At 41.4% G+C, this 18,987-nt stretch overlaps 1 protein-coding gene across 1 annotated transcript in view; it reads right to left on the reverse strand.

Moving 5' to 3' along the window:
* The window catches only part of AGBL1 (AGBL carboxypeptidase 1), a 286,378-nt gene that overhangs the window by 78,376 nt on the left and 189,015 nt on the right, over positions 1-18,987 (reverse strand). Inside the window, exon 22 of the mRNA XM_064669024.1 lies at positions 5,681-5,841. Within this exon, the coding sequence (XP_064525094.1) occupies positions 5,681-5,841 (161 nt within the window). The remainder of the gene's footprint in view (positions 1-5,680; positions 5,842-18,987) is intronic.

Consider the following 18,987-nt stretch of genomic DNA (forward strand, 5'->3'; position numbering starts at 1 on the left):
GAAATCCCACCTCTGCCTGCATTCGAAATGACCAACAGTATAAACAGAACTGATCCTCCCACCATCCTTTGTATCATCTTATAAAAAACAACATTTATTCTATTCTGGTATCAGCACTATCCTGGTCTCTATAAGGGCCATCTCAAAGGAAAGAGTACATCCTTCATAATGCATTCCTTTGGGAAACACTCCATAAATGGGAATAACTTCTTGACCCCTGATAGCCTTTATCTTTATTTTTCTACCCCAGCATGTGAAGGGCCCCGATGGCTTTCATATTTTGAGTTAGATCTTAAGGGAAAAGGACTGCAGCACAGAAATACAGATGCTCCTAATCAATACAAAAATGTCTAATACCAGACAGCACCATAGTGATATGCCTCACAGAAAGGGCATTGCAGAGCCCATTTGTTCTGCTGGATATATACAAGTTCATTATCTGTAGTCCAGTCAGATATGTACGAGTACAGTAATTTGAATAACCTCAGACAGATACGATAGCAAGCAGTGCTTCTGTGCATGTTTGAAGTTCCTTCTATGATCTCTTTCTCTTCCATTTGCTCTTTTCCTCTCCTTCCTTTTCTGCATCTATTTAAATTGCTATTATTAGCTAAGAAATGATAAATTAATTACCTCTGAAGTAAGCGTGAATACTTATATCCAGCCTGGCGTAGCTGGGGCTGGCATTTGATAACAGTCAACAGAAGCTGTGCAGCTCACAAAGTAGTTCAGAATAATAAAAGTCAATAGGAGGAAAATGGGGACAGCTCCAGAAAGTGTTAATGAAAAGTTTCTGAATTCCAGCAGCTCACCTGTGAACAGCTACATGAAAGCCTCCTGAATACCAAATATATTCATTATAGGCTGTATTGCTTGGCTGAACCTCCAAAGAATTCTCTGGGCTTGTATTCCCACAATAGCAAAGGAGAGAGGCACAGTTGCAGGATAAGAAGGATGAAGGGGTAGGTGGAAGAAGGTTCACATTTTTATTTAGAAAATAATATTCTCAAGGCATATAACAACAATGAAATCTAAAACCTGCAACAGATCCAAACTCAAAATCTGAGGTCTTTTCCTCTTGATAACAGAGGCAGCAATTCTTTAGGTCAGATCCTGGCAGGGTGAGAAGGTACTACTCTTTTGCAACATCAGTGTGAAAAATCACTGGAGACTGTTATGAAAACAGTCAAACAGTCAAAGTTAAGGCATTTCCTGAACCGATCCTAAATGGTTACAGCAACATGAGACTGTTCCAAAGCCCAGCTTCAGTGACTCTCACACCTGTCACGTTGCATTAATGTTGGACTGTGCTCTCACAAGTGTTATACCAAATGCATTAGAAACCCTTTTTGCCCCATGTTCTGCACTACCATAGTGACATGTAGTTTGGCTTACTTAGGTAAGTGCAGTCCCACAGCGCTTTTCTCTTCAGCATCCAAATACGGGAATACCACATCCAGAGATGCTCATACAGCATTAGAAATTTCACATTCCTTCACCAGCAATAAAATTTGTGACTAAGCCAAGAAATTGAATCAATAAACAACCTCCTCTTCTGAAAGCTGCCACAAGGTATTTGATGTCTGCAGGTGATCAAGGTTAAAAATGCACCAAATATTTACTCAGGGAAAAATGAAACTTCAGTCAAATAGAAATCTGAATCAAAATGGTCAAATAACTCCTGCTGGTATTAGATTTACTAAATGATGAAAGAGCACTTGCGCCTTCAGTCATATGTCAGAGGATTCCCCAGAGCCCAACTGTGCAATCTGCCTCACAGGACTGCATGCTGCAGCCACATCCTGCATTGAGAGGTGATGGGGTATTTTGCAGGGTTGAGTACAGTTTTGCACTTAAACCCTTGAGCTGAAATTTGTTTCAATTTGTACAGTCAAAACAAAACAACGTTAAGGAATGACACACACGTTCACCTGAAAGAATAGGAAGGCCCAAACCACCAGGCAAGGGAACCATTTTCCATCACTGCATGCAGATATAACACCACATTTCTGCTATTCAAAGGTGCACTGAAGATGTCCCAAATGAAGCAAGCACGTTTTGCTCCATCTGCATTATTTTGTAGTTCGAACTGTCCTCTTTTTTGTTTCCTTCATCTCCTCAAAATCACCTTAATTTGATCTGAATCACTTTTTGGCCACACAGCTTAAAAGATGAGAGAAATTGCTTGCTCAGCCATAATCAGGGGAAGGTGCACTATAGAGAAAATTGTGAAATCCAGCAGTTCAATACTATCCAGGATCATGATAGTGCATCAATGTGGTATAGAAGAACAGCAAGCACAGTTCCAAATGATCTGCAAATCCTTGTCAATTCTTGGATTTGCCATCCATGCACTGACCAATCTAACTGTTCGGTGCACCGAAAATGAAAAGATTACATCTGGACAAAGGACCAGAACAATGAATAAACCTTCTGCTTTTGATTAATAGCAAAGCTAGACATATCTCCACCCCATCTGTCTTGGAGAGAGATTTGACTCTGCTTAAGAAAGGTAAGAAATAATGAAGAAACGCACAAGATGAGTAATATCTGAGTCAGCAGAAAATGACTGCACAAAAGCCTGTGTCAACACAGATGTCTCATGAACAAATGGCTACAATTGCTGCAGTATATGCAAAACATTTCCTAGCACAACTTGGAAGGCAGAAAAAAAAGAAAATGAAGGAATGTACCATCAGTTCAAACCATGAGGAAGAAGGGCAGAATACCTATAGAGGGAGGATTGCTCTTGCTTTCTCTCTCTCTCACACCTGCTTTATGTGAACAGTCACTTCCCATCCTCCTTGTGGTCATGACAAATGTGAAGCTACCTAGACAGCATTGACTTAAAACTTAATTACTTTTATAGCAAATGAGGCACAAAACCTATTATCAAAAAACATGATGTCCGAAGTACAAGCTGCATTTCATTTTCCCAGCAGAGAGCTTCTGAATGCCAGAATTGACTGCAAGGTATGGGGGGATGCTGGAAACTCAAAATCAGTAATTCTTCCTAGGGCATGACAATCGTGTCTTGTGAGGCAAAGTCGGAGAGAGGGCAGAATAAATTGCTTTTACGAGCACTTGACACTTGGCTTTGTTTTATGAAGGTGGCTGCAAAGCCCCAAAAATTCTCCACGTACTTGGCCTTTGACCTTGGTAGAGTTCTCCATAAGACCAACCCTATTCAATGTTGGTGGAAAAAGGGCTATTTGATGCAGAAAAACACTCAACTATCCCTTGTGAAAAGAAAAGCTACAACAACTTAGTCCCTAAGGAGGTCTTGTGCAACATGAGGTGGATAGTGCCTGAATAAGCATGAGAGTGAATATGCAATGTGCCAGGAGCACAGGCTGTTAATTAAAACATCAACTAATACCTGGGGCAATTTAACCCCTCTTCCTTGCTGTCACACATTGTAGCTCTAATATACATTCTGTATATGTTGCATCTTGTACTTTTCTCCACTACTTGGCATGTTCATGAGACAGCTGCCATACAGACACATTGAAAACAGTGACACAGAGCCGTTAGACCAGCTTTATGATGTCCAAGGATTTCCTGGATTTAAGGGAAATACTTTGCTATCTCAACAGCTGTACAGCCCCACTGATGGAAGTTCAGCTCCTCTCCCTTATTTTCAGATGTAGTTACTTTGCCCTTTTGCCTCTGCTCTGAACTTATTCCAAGAGTTACCACACTCATGCTTGTAAATGATTCCATTTGTAGTTGACACTTTAGGGGAAAGAGAGACTGCGAAGTGGGGACAGAAAGACAATCTTGCCTGTGTACCAAACTGTTTAGTTAGGTGTTCTAAGGGCTTCTTTCATCTTTTTTTGGCTCACTGGAGGCAGTACACTGAACACAATGGACCTGATCTGGTGTGAGAAATCCCCCATTCACACAGGATGCTTCCATTAGACCAGTCACTTTCCTGACAGCTATTACCTCGCTCCAATTTACTGACTACTGACTCTGAGAGAGCTATATAAAGTGCACAGCAAATAGTTTATTCCAGGGAAGCAGGCAGGGTCCACCCTGCTCCTTCATCCCCTTCATAGCAGCAGTGAAAGAATAAGGCTGCACCATACCCAGAGCAGAGAGAGCCTGAAGAGGAAAATTAGAAGACACATACAGTTATGAACCTTGACAGGTGAAAATGTTTGCTGTCGGAGGAGATGCTGAGATGCCAAGTCAATGCCACGCACACCAGACACGAGGGCAAAGAGAGACAAATGCAGGACATGAACTGCAGGGATTTCACAACAGAAGAGACCTCTGGCTCCACAGATTTTGATCTCTGTACCTTTTCAATGAGATATTTCATCTGGGAGTCAGCTTTATCCAGTGCTGGATTAACTTCTTGTTCCACAGCTTGACCTGTCACCCAGAGTACTACAGAGATGGGCACTCACAGGCAGATATATAGGAAACACATTAGTTTGAAATAGATGTATTTAACATGAGCACTGTGCAATGCCTCACACAGCTCACAGCTTAATTTCAGCTTGATTTTTACAAAATAAACCCCTAACAGCTAAATAAAGCTTGCATTTTTGTCAAGGCTGAGCAACACTAGTACTTTTCTCTTGATACTGGTGAATACCGCTCTTGTAAGAATCACTCATATTTGCATCTTTTTCTAGATATGTCAGCAGGACATTTTTTGGGACACACTTTCACATTAGCTACAGTAAGAGCCATTACCTCAACTTCAATATCCATTGTGCATATGATTTCCTAGGGCCAGGACAGTGCAGAGTTCTGGAATAGGGGTAGTCTGCAAGCTGTTTAAAGCCACCACTGTTTACCATGAAAAGCACATAAGAAAAAAATTGCACAAAGTAACTGTCCAGATTTTATCTGTGTTATAACTGAAGATTCTACTTTGGCAAATGTACATAAAACAGTAGGTATTTTCATTCACACCTACTCATTTTCTGAAGCAGAGAGCATAGAAAGCATGCAAAGATAATGTGCCCTTTTGTGGTAACACCAGAAGAAAACAGAACTAATTTTAAACTACAAACAGTTCATTCTTCTTAAACTGGTGGGTCTAGTCTAGGAAGTAGCAGAGTATAATTTCCATTGATGTAATGATATACCAGCAGTAAGCTGTGAGGCTCTGGTGACCTCCTTGTGCTACCTCAAAGAGCTAGATTACACTTAATCTTGCAGAATGAGGCCTAGAGTTTCTAAATCATGTTATTAAAATCCTTTCATAGTCTGCAAAAATTGCTCCCTACGTTGCAGCACTTAAAAAAATGTCATCCTTATAAGAGATCCTCCCCATGAAGGATCTGTGTGGACAGAACCCCATCCGACCCCCCAGCGAGCAGGAAAATGTTTCCTGCTGGGCATTTTTCTGGGGCAGTACCATCCCCATCCTCCAGTAACCAGTTTGGATAGAAAAATGGAAAATCACTGGAAAATGGAAACCAGGTACTTCTATTTCACCGTTTTTCTCCACAAGGTTGGCTGCAGGGCATGGACCCACTGTTTTAGTACTTTCTTTGGGAGTCAATTACATCTTCACTTCTGATTACTCTCAATACACTGCAGTTCACAAGATGCAAATCTCAGCCATAAGGAAAGTCCATTTCTGCAGATTTAAACCCAAAGCGTATCCCCACAAACTTTATTCCCACAGGAAAACCCTCTAGATACTACTAGGACTGACCTTTGTGCCCGGTCTGTTATTTCCTCCTCCAGATCTAGCAGGAGTGCTGCCTGAGCCATCACCTCCTTGCTGCAGGGCAGGGATTTGAGGTGCAGAATCAGCAACCCAAGGCAAAACTTGCTTCCCATCTCCTCCAGCTCTTGTGTTCCCAGCTGCAAACCCTAATGGAGAGAGGCAGAAGGTTTCAGTGCTGAATGTGCATTTTGTAGGTACATGGAAAGGGTCAGGTTTGTTTTGCAGGACAACTCCTAGTTTTCCTCCTTCTCTGAACCAGGGGCTCCTTAGTGATTCCTTCATACGGAAATTTCCCCTAGAGAATGTAAGTTAACTGACAGCATGTGGTCTCCAGAAGCTAAAACAGCCTGTGTTTTACAAATGGGGAAACAGAGGCAAGTAGTTTAAATACCTCAACTACATTTGCAAAAGAAGTCCTTTTAAAAGCTAGATTTGGGACCCAGAAGAACACAACTGTAAATCCACTTTTACAAATCCTTAGGACTTAGTTTTTCTTTCTCTTTGTAGACAAGTCATCTCCCTAAGCAGTGGGGAAAAAAAATAGGTTCTAAACACTGGGCAGTGGCAAAGATGGAAAAGCAAACTGGGCAAGGGGAGAGAAGGGAGGAAGAGATCTTTAACAAGTTATGAATTGTTTTTTAAGAAATCAATTGCAAAGTAATTGCAAAATAACAAACACCTCTAAGGAATTTTTCAGTCTGTTAAAAGCTGATGGCACAAACAGGGTTTGGATTATCAACATCATCTTTCAAGAAAGGAATCTTCCAAGCTGTGATTCTTGCTGATTATGAACAGTCTGTGTTTGTCTTTTTGCTAATTAAAAAAATAAAGCTCTAGCAAAGATCTTTACACCAAGGGCCTGCATTGGAGTAAGTCAGTGTAATCAATGGCAGTTTCATGCATCTGCTGAGAGAAGGGCAGGAGACAAACAAGGATCAGATATACCAAAAAGAAACTAACACTGTAAAATCCCTCTTCTTTAGCTTTTATGGCTGCATCACATGCACTCCTTAATGCTAACACATCAGGGGCTGGATCAATTGCTGCCTCTGCCAGTATCATCCCTGTGTGTTTTTGCAGCACAAAACATCTCTGCAGCCAACCTCCTGTGAGAGTTCCAGCTCCATTCCCAGGCTGTTTCCTTAGCAACTCTCGGCAGTCCACATAAAGTCCTAGCCCCAGCCTTGTGCACGGTGTGAGCTCCCTGCCAGCACAGCCTGCACTTGACTCTCTGCTAGATATTTGTTAGTGAACACCTCATGGGTAGTGAAGCGGTACACGTCCAGTAATCCATGACAGGGGGACTGAGAAATCATATGTTGATTTTTTTTTTTTAATGAAGTTGTATTTATAAAATGCTTTGGGACCTTTGGGTCTGAAGAGCTCTGAATAGCTGAAAGATTATTTCTTATATCAAAACCAGACAGGTGGATGGAAAAAAGAAGTGATTTCTCACATAAGCTTCTGCAGTCCTCTTGCAAAGCTTTTTGCTACATTTTTGTTAGAGGACACAAACTACTTGGACAGCACCACCATTACTTCACCTCTAGCAAGTCCAGCATATGCAAATATCACCTGGCATAACAAACACCTTTTGTGATCACAAATAAATTTTCCTATGGAAATGATATTGTAATTCAGTTTCTTTTCTGAGGCCCCGTGAGTGAAGCATGAATCCCTAGTTATGATGAACATAATCCAAAGCTTCAGCATGTACGGAGTGGCCGCACAACTAGTGAAGTGCAGGACCTGCACAGAAGAGCACATAGATAATCTGAGAAAACATAGCCACAGTGCTAGACAGGGTCTAGGGCCTCAGGAAAACTGAGTTTTACTCTCAGAACACTCTCTTCGCTGTTTTATCATGGTGAGCAAATATCTGATATCATTTCTTCTCTCTTCCTATTTACCTTCACTGCGAGCTTTGCCCAGCAAGATCCGGGTATAATGGAGCAATAATTAATAATAAGAAGAAAACAGAGGGAGAAGCTTATAGAAACTGAGGGTCATTAACACAAAACAACGAGAATGCTCAGCAGCTCTGCATAGATTCCTAAATGCTTTACTATTTTACTTTAAATGTTTTAGTGTGGCAGAGTTACAATCAGCAGGCAGAAGTGGTGACAATTCCGAGCGAAAATATGTCATTTCCACAGCAAGAGTGTTATTTTCTCAGGGGCAGAAAATACAAAGAACATCTTGAGGCTTTCCCTGGGGTTCATCTCAGGGTCTTGCTTCCAAGATTAAGGTAACATACTAAATAGCTATCAATCCAGGAGACTTGAATAGTAACTGTGCTAAAACTCAGCCTGTGGCTTTATGACTCCCTAGAGCTTTATTCAGGATATGAAGAGGCCTTAAGAAACTATGAGCAGAGAAATAATAATAATAAAACTGTAATACACCTCAGAAGCCTCAGTAATTGCTCATGCACTGTAGTTAGCTGCTGTATGATGGACCCATATTGCTTTGATACCAAAGAGCTCAGGAGTAACAGCTGGAAACTCAGCTAGAGGATTACCAGTTAACATATTTTATGCACTTCAAACACAGACAGAGTTTCATTTTATTTTAACTCACATTGTTCTCTCCCTCTCCTTTGTCCCTCCTCCATTCTCAGCAGAGGATGGAGCTGGAGGTGAAGAGCATGACTACCATTAGACTGAAGATGTAGACAGAGATGATATATTGAACTAACTATACTGATGGCATCTGCCAGCAATGTTGGAAGCTGGTGTAGTGGTTAATAATCAGTCCCATTTGCATTGCTGAAAGGGAATCCCAATCTCCAGGCATTTCCCTTGTAGCCACATAGCACAAAAACTTGTAAAAATTTTGAGACTGTGCTTAGAGTTCATAACTCAGAGTTATGAAAATATTCTATAATAAAGACAAGAAAGAAGAAAAGAAGGGTAGAAGTGGTGCACTTTGGTTTGGTTAAGAAGCTGGTAGGAAGCAAATCTTCCATGACAGCAAAGCTGTCTCGGTTTTACAGGTAGTGCCAGCACACAGTCAGTTTGCCACAGCTGTACAGGAGGAAGCTGCTCTGCCTGACAGCCTGCCTGACCTCCCCTGCAGTGTCCTGCCAGCCTGGATTCTCAGTGACCCCATCTTTCTCTCTAGCACGATGCTTTACAGCTCTCCCTCCTCCTTTGGTCTTTGGTCACATCTGTGTGAGCAGCGGAGCATAGTGCAAAATCTCCCATGCCAACAGAATCTAAGTAAATTCTGAAGTAGGAAACAGCGTCCCTGCACCAGAAAGCTGCAGACCAGCTTATCAGTCCTTAGTCCAGCCTCAGAAACATGCTAACTAAGCCATCCTACTTTGACTACCAGCTCACATTTCCACACAGGTTTTGCTCTCTGTTACATCAAAGTAGCAGCCTGGACCAGCATCAGCTTGATGCATCGCGTTCCACTGCACAATACAAATTGGTCCCTTGGGCCCTGTCATGCAATAATCTTTTGCAGACATCATGTTAAGGGATAACAGGTTAATTGTTTCCTGGCTATAATAGAGAATAATGGAGCTGAACAACTTTTCTTAATCTCTTTTCACATTTTCATACAGCAATGGACAGAATGGGCAGGAGGTGATGCCTAATAACAGTCCAAGTTTGAGATGTATTTATTTTTCATTGCAAGCAACAAATTTCAGAGGTAGGCAACACGGCCAATCAGGTAATGAATCAGCACTTGGTCTAGTTAAACAAATTTATTTTTTGCCTTTTCTGACAAAACTGTTGCTAGTGTAACTGCTGGGACAGTACGATGCTCACCTGTATCTTTTAATCGGCACTGTCTGTAATACAAAACAGGGGAGCCGGAAAAAGAGGAGGAAAAAGAGGCTTATCATTTGGCCACAACATTGTCAATGCAAATTTTCCTAAACAAAATTGATCAAATTATATTGGAAAAACAGTTTGTTCATACGCAGTGCTGATGCATCAAATAAATATCCACAACTAAATGTTTCCAATATTTCTTAACTTGTCCTCAAAATACTTCCCAGGCTAATTGACAATGAAATGGAAAAACTTTTTTATTCATTACTCATATTCTTTAAATACTCCATCAGCCAAAGGCAGCATTAATTCTATAACACAGATATTGTTGAAGAAGGTGGAAAGACTCCAGGAGTTAAATTAGACATTTATCCACAAGGGGAATGAGGGATACAATAAAATTAGAACTGGAAGATACGAATAAATACAAGTAAAGAGAAAATTTCAGAGGGATCAATTGTTTCCTAAAAGGGATTTTTGGCATTCAGCATGGCCACTTCAGTTACTCTCCCACCTTAGGTCACTGTTCAGTCCTTGGGGCAAGAGCTTTTCCCTGCAAACTCACTTCCAGTCAACACATATACATACACGCTTACAGAATATTCTCTGCATCTCAATAGCTTTACACATGCACAATGGTTATGCCCTAAGGCTGGGTATAAATAAATTGACAGTCTGGTTTCTCACTAATTCCATCAGTGAGCTCTCCTTCAGAATACTAATCAAAAGCATTTGCAGGCTCTAGAGGACAAACCAGGGAGATGAATGAACCATTTGGTGCCTAGTGTCTGCAGCCTTAATTTTAGTTGAGCCAGCCCTGAAGGTTACTGTCCTTTCAACCCCTGTGAAGGAAAATATGCAGACACCTGCTGGAAAAGTGGTTATTTAGACAACTAGGACAGCAGGGAATAAGCCAGGTTTTCTCATGCCCCAGAGATCCCTAAGCAGCAGGTGCAGCATGCAAAAGAGATGAAGTGGAGGGGATGTGGATGGGTATTTGGACCAAAACATTTCAAGAAGATTAAGTGAGCAGAAAAGGCTGAAGATGCAAGGAAAAAAAATAGGCTAGCAGGAATTTCTAGAAAGAAAGATGAGAGGGACTGGAGTTAGACACAGAAGATAAAAGGACAGGAGAGATAAAAGGATGAGAAAGAAGGAAGGGTTGTTGAGGTCAATGGATGCTGATACAGAGGAAAGATAGCAAGAAGAAAGCTAATGGAAACCTTGACCATCTTCACACCCTTGGAGAGGCGTGCCTTGCTCTGAATGTCTGTCCTCATTACATCTGGTACTCTGGCCACATGGTGAGGAAAAAAGGCCCAGCTCACTTTGAATCCCCTCACAAAACTTTTGCTGAGCTCAGCTGGTGTTTTGGCTGAGCAAACTTCAACAGTACAGAAGCCCAGAAGTGATTGTTGTTTTAATCATTCAAATGGGCTGTTACAGATGTGTATGTCACAGGCAACACTGTTTAAGGAATGGAGCAAATGGGAAGATGAAATACCTGCTTCCTCCAATCTGCTGGAGAAAGTGTCCGGAACAAACTGCTCATAGGAGAACTGAGGATTTAACAAAGAAAAACTTGTTACCAAGTTCTCCAGAAAAACAGTTATTTAGATTATGAATTCTCCAGGTCTACTGTAGGGAAAGGTTTTCTCCTTCTTTCCACTGACAAATTATTTGTCCGACATTTCTATCTCCACACCTTTCCCTCACAGTGTTTCCACAGCTGCTTCCTTTCTCTCTTTTCTCCCTCCCCAATTTCTCCTGCTTCTCTGCTCCTCCCCCAGCATCCTTTCTCCCTTCCTTAATCAGCTCCAATAAATGACTCAGCACATGAGAGGTTCATCATGTGTCGAAAGAGCCAAATTATATTAGTGTTGCACCTGAGCTCGCTACTTTGCTTGGCCACTCTACCCCACACACAATTACCTCATGTTTTATATCAACAATTTACAAACTACACAGAACTGCAGGGGTGGATTTGGCTTCCCACCTCCTCAAAGACTGTACACACACACAGAGGTACTAGTTGGACAGGGAATACTTCCATGGCCATGCTGTTAAACCTGGTCTGAACTGGTGTATGAGACTGAAAGTGGTACAGGGCACCAGAAAGCCCAGCTTTGACAGACTGTTTGTTGAACAGCACAATACTTTTTTTTTTTTTTCACATGGGCCATAATTGTGAAAGGTGGTCATGTTGGGAACAAAAAGAGAATGAGAAACGAGGTACTTTTCACCCTACGCAGACAAACCATGTAGGCAGGTGCTATGCTTTGCAGAGTTCTTGCTTTTCAATAAAATTGAGCAGTACATTGGTTTTCTGTCTCATTCATTACCGTGTGACACACTAGGGACCTATTTTTAGTCCCTGGATGGACCTGGACTAGCACCAACAGCTTATCCCTCTCGTTGCAGACACTGAGCAATCTTTCACCTTATCTCACAGTATCTTTTCAAACAGAACTGAAGAGGCTCTGTGAATGATATGCCACACCAGAACTGTGCACTTTGTATGAATTTAAACTGTTTCTCAGTGACAGGATCAGGAGAATCTCAAGTACCAATCTAAGGACTACAGACAGTTTTGAGGAGGAGAAGGCTGCCTACACCATCTCTTGGAAGAATCTCTTGGAAGTGACAGTACAGAGAGCAAGCATTTGACATTAGAGCTAACACAAACCATAGGCAATGCCATTATTTTAAATAATAATAACACTCACATACACCCCAGCATGCTAATTCCTAAAGGAAAACAAATGCTGCACCAGGATACTCAAGCCATGTTCTTGGCAGACACAAAACAGAACTAGGGAACTGTTCAAGTTATGTAGGAATTCAGAAAAGCAATTACATGGTATTGGAGACAATCAACTGCTTTTTTCAAGAAAGCATCTTTCTTCACCATGCTCTCAGCATTTGCAACAGGCTAACCAGTATCACCCCATCTGATGGTGCCTTGAAAATTTATCAGTAGTCTATCCATTACCTTCTCTCACATACATACTTTTTACTGCTATCTGAACACTGTGGAACCTGGAACAAGTCACAGGCAGGTTATAGCCTAAGGTATCTGGAGATTAAGTGTGAGGTGGGGCTAAAGTGTGTCTCAGAATCTGTGTCAAATGCATTAGCTCTTAAAAGCAGTCTGGGAAAGCAAGAAGATGAAATTTTGCAAGTCCTAAATTGGCAGCCTAATCCCTGGATCACTTTTCTTCCCCTCTTCTTCCACTTAAAAGTTTGCCTGTATAAATAACTTTGGTGCACAGAAAAGCGAGCAGCCTCTTGGCTCACCCAAGTCTTATCTTCAGCTATGAATTTACCTAGTAAAATAATTTTCTAATCCTGGCTGATGATCATCACATGCCTTGGAAAAAATGATTTATGGTACTTATTCTGGCTAATGTAAATGTAGATGCTACTCAAGGCATCTAACCTGCTTTAAAAATTCTTCATAAGATATTTGTCTTCATAATGCCATCTACAATGGGGAACCCCAGGTTAATTATGTGTTACATAAAGAATCAATTATTGCATCTTAATTTCATGGAATGTTGACACATCTTTGTATTATATTACACAACACTTCATTGTTTTTCTGCATGGCTTTTAAGCATTTAAATTAACAAGTACCTGCTATTCTTCCCATCAGAGAGGGGATGAAAATACATATTGACCAAAATGACACAGCAAAGCTGGTGTGCTTTAATTCCCCATCCAAAGTTAGACCCCAGGATCATGGTATCTCTCACTTTTACACCAACACAGGGACTGAGGCGTTAGAGTATATTTAGTGAGAAATCAACACAGCATGACTCAGACATCACCCCTGTTGCTCCAGCCCAGTACCACTCTGCCCCACGTTATCTCCCTCCCTCTGCTCCCACACTAGTGTATTGTGAAGAGTAGTAAAGCTCTGAAACCGTGTCTTGGCCTGGCAGCAATGTCACGTAGAGGAGAACCCAGTGGGGTGGGTCCTGCTCCCTGCTACACTGCCTCCAAACTTCCCCAAAATTGGAAAGCCTTCTCCCAACCCAGCGCTCAGTGTTCCTGCTGCACACTGCTGTGCTCTCTGCACTGTAGTGCTTTATTCCTTCCCTTTCTAATTCAATAGCTCCAGTATCCCTAATGCTTTCCCCGTATTGAAGCTGCCTTCCAGGCCACTAAACACTTTCATCTGCTCCCTCTAGCCCCTGTATATCACTGCTTTGTCTCTTACAAAGAAATGACCCATAACATACACAGTACTCCACAGGAGGTATTACCATTCACATCTACAGGGATATTAGAACATCTTCCAAGTCTATCTCTTTCTTCACATATGCAGGCATCTTATTCACTTTTTTTCTTTATTGCTGCTGCTGCACATGGCATAGACATCTTTATCAAGCTGTCTTTGTAATAGCTACTTATGTTTTCCTGAATGGTTAGAGCTAATTCAGAGCCCAGCCATGTGTCTGAATGCTTTAAACTATTCCTTCAAACATGTTGCACCCTGCCACTGCTTATGTTGCATCTTCCATTCTAGTCACAATCTTTCAGCCCTCCTTCCCACTGCATAATTGGTATCAGCTGCTAGCAGCAAATCATATTATCTTACTGTTCCCTTTGCCTTCCAGTCATTAAAATTATAAATATTGACCAGCACTTATTCACAGAGTGGTAGTTGGGGTCACCTCAACAGCAATTTCTTTTCATCCAAATGCTGACTTATGTGTTCTATCCACTTTTCCCAGCCTTTTAACTAGGTTTTGACTACAGAAACAGTCCCCTTTGTTTCTTACTCCATAACTCCTAAAATTTTTTATGCCCTTTTTTGTAGGAAGCTCTCTTTTCATCAGCTCTGACTCATCTGTGATGCCCACTATTACAGTTCTGCATGAAAATTAGCCCAGGTTCACTCTTGAAAGCCATGGGGGAAAATTGATATACTAATTTCTCTTTTGTTCTCTAACTCCTGTACCTCTTTAAAAAAAAAAACACCAAAACATATTAACAAGGCACTATTAATACTCTCAGTAACTGGGTTTCCTTATCCCTTTGTTACTCCATTGCTGTGGTTCTGTTATTGGTGGTTCTCTCGTGCCATGGAGTAAATGGTGGAATAATTGCGTGCACATGTTCAGAAGAGACTATCCTGAGGCCTTCTGTGTGTTGGTCTCCTTAAAAACTTACTTAACTAGGTCCTCACACAGGCCCCCACAGGTGAGGAGTAAATACACAGGCCAATCCACAGCTCTGCACCTTCCTCTCCCATTTCAGTTTTCATTAATGTAACCTTACATGCTTTCTATATCCGTCCCTTTATTCTGATACAACTCAAGAGCTACCTGAGACTTTTTTTCCTAAATTATAAATGGCTCCCCCAGGCTAATTTCTTTTTTCCATATCACAAATTCTCTTTGGTCATCTTCAGCAAACACCATCAAAGCTGGCCTTCCCACCTATCCCTCCCTACCACCTCAGCATCAGTGACAGGAAGCAACTATGATTCTACAATTTATTGTATTAGCACTTCTAAAACAACAAAGGAGTCATTGATTTTCCGAGCCAAAAGGCACATGGGAAAGCACAAAAAGCATCTCTGCCCAGCTCAGATCAGAGAGGAAAGAGACACTGCAGAGGAGAGGGCTTCCCCCAGCCCGGTGCCTGCTCCCTTTGAAGAAGGAGGATGGAAGTACAAGCAAGGAGCTCGCTGGCTGTTTTATTACAGGTGTCAGCATAATCATTCTGACACAGGATCCTTCTTGCTGCTTGTCACATTTAACAGAAAAATGGACAATAACAGTGAAAATATGACCCTTTTTTCCTCTTTCTTTTGAATACTCTATACTACCCACCAGGAGAATAGCTGATAACACTGAGGATAATTCAGGTAAAAATACTGCAGGCCCTCTTTGATGTCTGCTCTGATTTAATATAGGTTCATAAAATGAACGAGTAATATAATAACATCATATAAAGTTACAGAACACATGAGAAAGCTGTGTCAAAGGGAAATTTTACCAGGCAGTTCAAGGGCAAATCAGTAATCATTTCATTCAGACTTTGGGTTAGGAAGGACATCCTGCAATGAGTCCCAGGAATGTGATCTCCACAGTCAGAAATCAAACATCAGGAAGGTCCTTTCAGGTGAAACAATGCCATTGACTGCTAACAAGGGTTTGCAGGCCTGCAGAGTCCAAAGGCTCATTTTATCACAGGTATAGTGGTACAAAGTAAACTGATAGCCACTAAGATGACTGATGGATATTTATACCTTAAATTTTATTAGAAAAATTATTACTAAAAGGAAAGCAAAAATGGAGAAACAGAAGCTTCTACTTTATTACACGAGACAGGAACCTGTCGTGCCTGTCCATGAGGAACTGACCACGAGATTTTAGACATTTGGACGTATTTACAAGGGAGTAGTATCAGTTACACCTGGCAGTTGAACGCAGACTTTTGCAAACATCCTCTATAATCCCAAGAGCACAAGCTCAGCTTAACACCTGAACACAGTACGCTTTAGAAGAGACAAAGAAATCAGATCTTTGGAGGCTGTGAAGAACAGATTGAAAAAGGGAGACAAGATCAGAGAGATAGAGCAGTTTACATTGCCTCTTGTTCTCCCATGGACTTTCCCATGTTGGCTTTTTCAGAGATGGAGACCATCAGGGAGCAAATGCATGGCAGCTTACAAGTGCTTCACCTCCTAAAGCATCAGGTGAGAAGCACACAGAACTTGTAAGATAAACTATGAGTCTTTGAAAACCTACTGACTATTCACAACAAAGCAGATGAACTTTTCTCAGCAGAGGAGATGCTGACTCCAGATTACAGGCTTTCAGGATTTCTCATCTTGCAGTTGTACTACCTGAGAAAATTTGCATAAGAACAAGCTGCCTTTTTCTTAGGAGTCCTTTTATGATTTCTACTGAAAATGATAATCCTCTGTTTGTGACGTTGCAATCATTTCTGCTACAATCAAGTGTTCTGTCCAAAAGGAGGATTACTGCTTCAGTTCAGAAGTATATGGACTTTCAGAGGAAAAAAGGAGCCAGTTTCCAAGCAAATGACCTTGGTAACAGAGAACAAAGAAGAACAAAGACATAAAAACAACACTACCTATGATCAGATCTGCCTTTTCCAAGAGGCAACCGATGCCCTTCAAGTTCATAAAAAATGTTTCCTATAGATGTTTGTATAATGGAGATGGAAAAAGCAGAGATAGACATTTCTCTTCACTGTGCCACTCCAACATTAACTCAGATTTTTCCTTTGACAAGCTATCAGCGTTTTAAAACTAAACACCAGAGACAGATATGTAGAAAACCCACTGCAGTGCTCAACCCCATCCTTTCAGCAGTGTCCTGTGAGGAGGAGCATCACTGCACGTGGTGCTGAATGTCAAATAACTCACTTAAGCCTGCGCCTCTGGCAGCGGCTCTGAAATACAAAGAACAAAGAGTTAAAAAAGAAAAAAAAAGCCTTTGTTTTTCTGCCTTTTTTTTTTCAAGAACATAATTTAGCATGACTTTCCACAGAACAATTTGCATGGGATTACCCACAATGCACTACATTATGGTAATACATTTCAAACTCTGGTGCATATTAGACTGACAGACTTAAGAATCTGTTAAAGGAAAAATAAATGATACAGGAAAATGATGATGTAAGATAGGACAGAAAACATTCCACACTTGTGTAATCTGCCAAAATTCAGCCTAAAATTGTCCTAAGAAAGAGAACAAGAGAATTGTGCACTCAGAACAGCTTTAGGGAATGTTCCCAACTCAAGCAGAAAACAATACCTGACTGAAACATGGATGTAATCACAAAGGAATGGAAAGTACAACAAACCAGAACTAAGAGCTGAACAGGAGACAAGAAGAGATTTTCTTCATTTCTTTGATTTCCCTCTGGGTAGCAAACTGGAAGGAATATTCCCTCTTGCTCATCCAAGGATGGTCCGGTTCATTGCACTTCACAACACACATTCACTCACTGCTTTCTGCTCCTCTCCAAGCCCTGCTGCATCTTCTGCTGCTGGTAGATCCTGGACAGGCTCTGTGTCCAAAAACAGCTGTCCCAAAATAGTGAGCCTCAGGGTTATATGGTCACGCAATCCAAATTACCGACACCTCCTTCCAGCAGTCATGGGTGGCTACTCAGCCCTTCAGCAAGCTTCAGCTAGAGAACAAAGACTTCCTAACATTTTCTAGCATTGGTCTTGCACTTTCCCATTGGAAATAGCCACAGGAAAACAGTATCAAATGTTAAGTCTCCCCTACAGTCGGTTCCACGCACTGTTTTCCTAAGTAGTTAATGTAATCAGTTATCACTCCTCAAAACCCTAGCTGAGAGATAGCTCTCTTTGTATCCAATGAAGAGTTATTTAACTGGCTAGGGTACTTTTCTGCAAAGCCCTCAGACAAGCAAAGGCAAAAGATGTCAAGGAGGGAAGAAGCCATAGGGCTGGTTGAGGGGAAGGGAAATGGTAAGAAGCAGGATTTTCCACCAAGGTCTTTTCATTAGTTCTCTCAAAGCTAAGTCACAGAAAAATGAACAAAATAAGGGATGAGGCAAATTATATTTGCTGAAGAGGAGTTATAGAGATTAGTGTATTAATTAACCAAGACAACAATGTCAGTGAGGGCCTGACCTTTATTCCTGCCCTAGTAACAGCTTTGTCCCTGGTGACTTTCAGCCTGCATGCTAAAGCCATTTAGATACATCCCTCAATTAATCGCAGAATATCCTCTGGGAGATATGAGAGCAGCACTGCAGCCTGCAAGCAGGGATGCTGAATAAGAGAAGTAGTAACCTAGTCAAAGACACCTCATCAAGGGCATTGGCAGAGCTGGGGAAAGAGCCCACAGTTCTCTTTACCTCTCACACTCCACCTCTCACTGATAGGAACAAAACTGTTTGAGCTATTAACCTGGAATTCTGCCATACTTCAATTTTTAAAGAAAAAAATAATCAGAGACTAACCAGAAATAAAGATTCAAAAAAAAAAAAAAAAAAACCTACCCCAAAAACACAGAAGAGAGCCTGATTTAAAAAGAACTTTTATCTTTTTTGTAATAAAACAACAGCAATACATAAAAGACACCAAATGACAGATAGCTGCTGAGAGAAGGACAGCAGGCTGGATCTTCAGTCAACCCCTGCTTCTCTGCTTTCTCCTAAGATTGAGTCCTTCCCTCAGGCATATTAGCTGCCCATCTCCATACTCAGTGTAGCCTTTGCTTACTGTCTGTCATACTGAAGGTTCACTCTCAGCTTCTTGAGCACCAGCCCGAGGACAGAGGTCCAGCAAACCTCTGAGCACCAGTCACTCTAACAAAGGATCCCCAGTCTCTACAGGTGCAGCTGAATGGCAAGATACAAAGATGGATAAGGAGTTGTTGCTGTCCCACACAGCAGGGATGGAGAGGGGTGGAATCTGAACAGGCTCAGGAAGACAGCACACAGTCTCAGGATTCCAGGAGATAAGATGACCAAAAAGCCAGGAGT

The sequence above is a fragment of the Pseudopipra pipra genome, chromosome 12, assembly GCF_036250125.1.
Source record: "Pseudopipra pipra isolate bDixPip1 chromosome 12, bDixPip1.hap1, whole genome shotgun sequence".
NCBI classification, from domain to species: domain Eukaryota; kingdom Metazoa; phylum Chordata; class Aves; order Passeriformes; family Pipridae; genus Pseudopipra; species Pseudopipra pipra.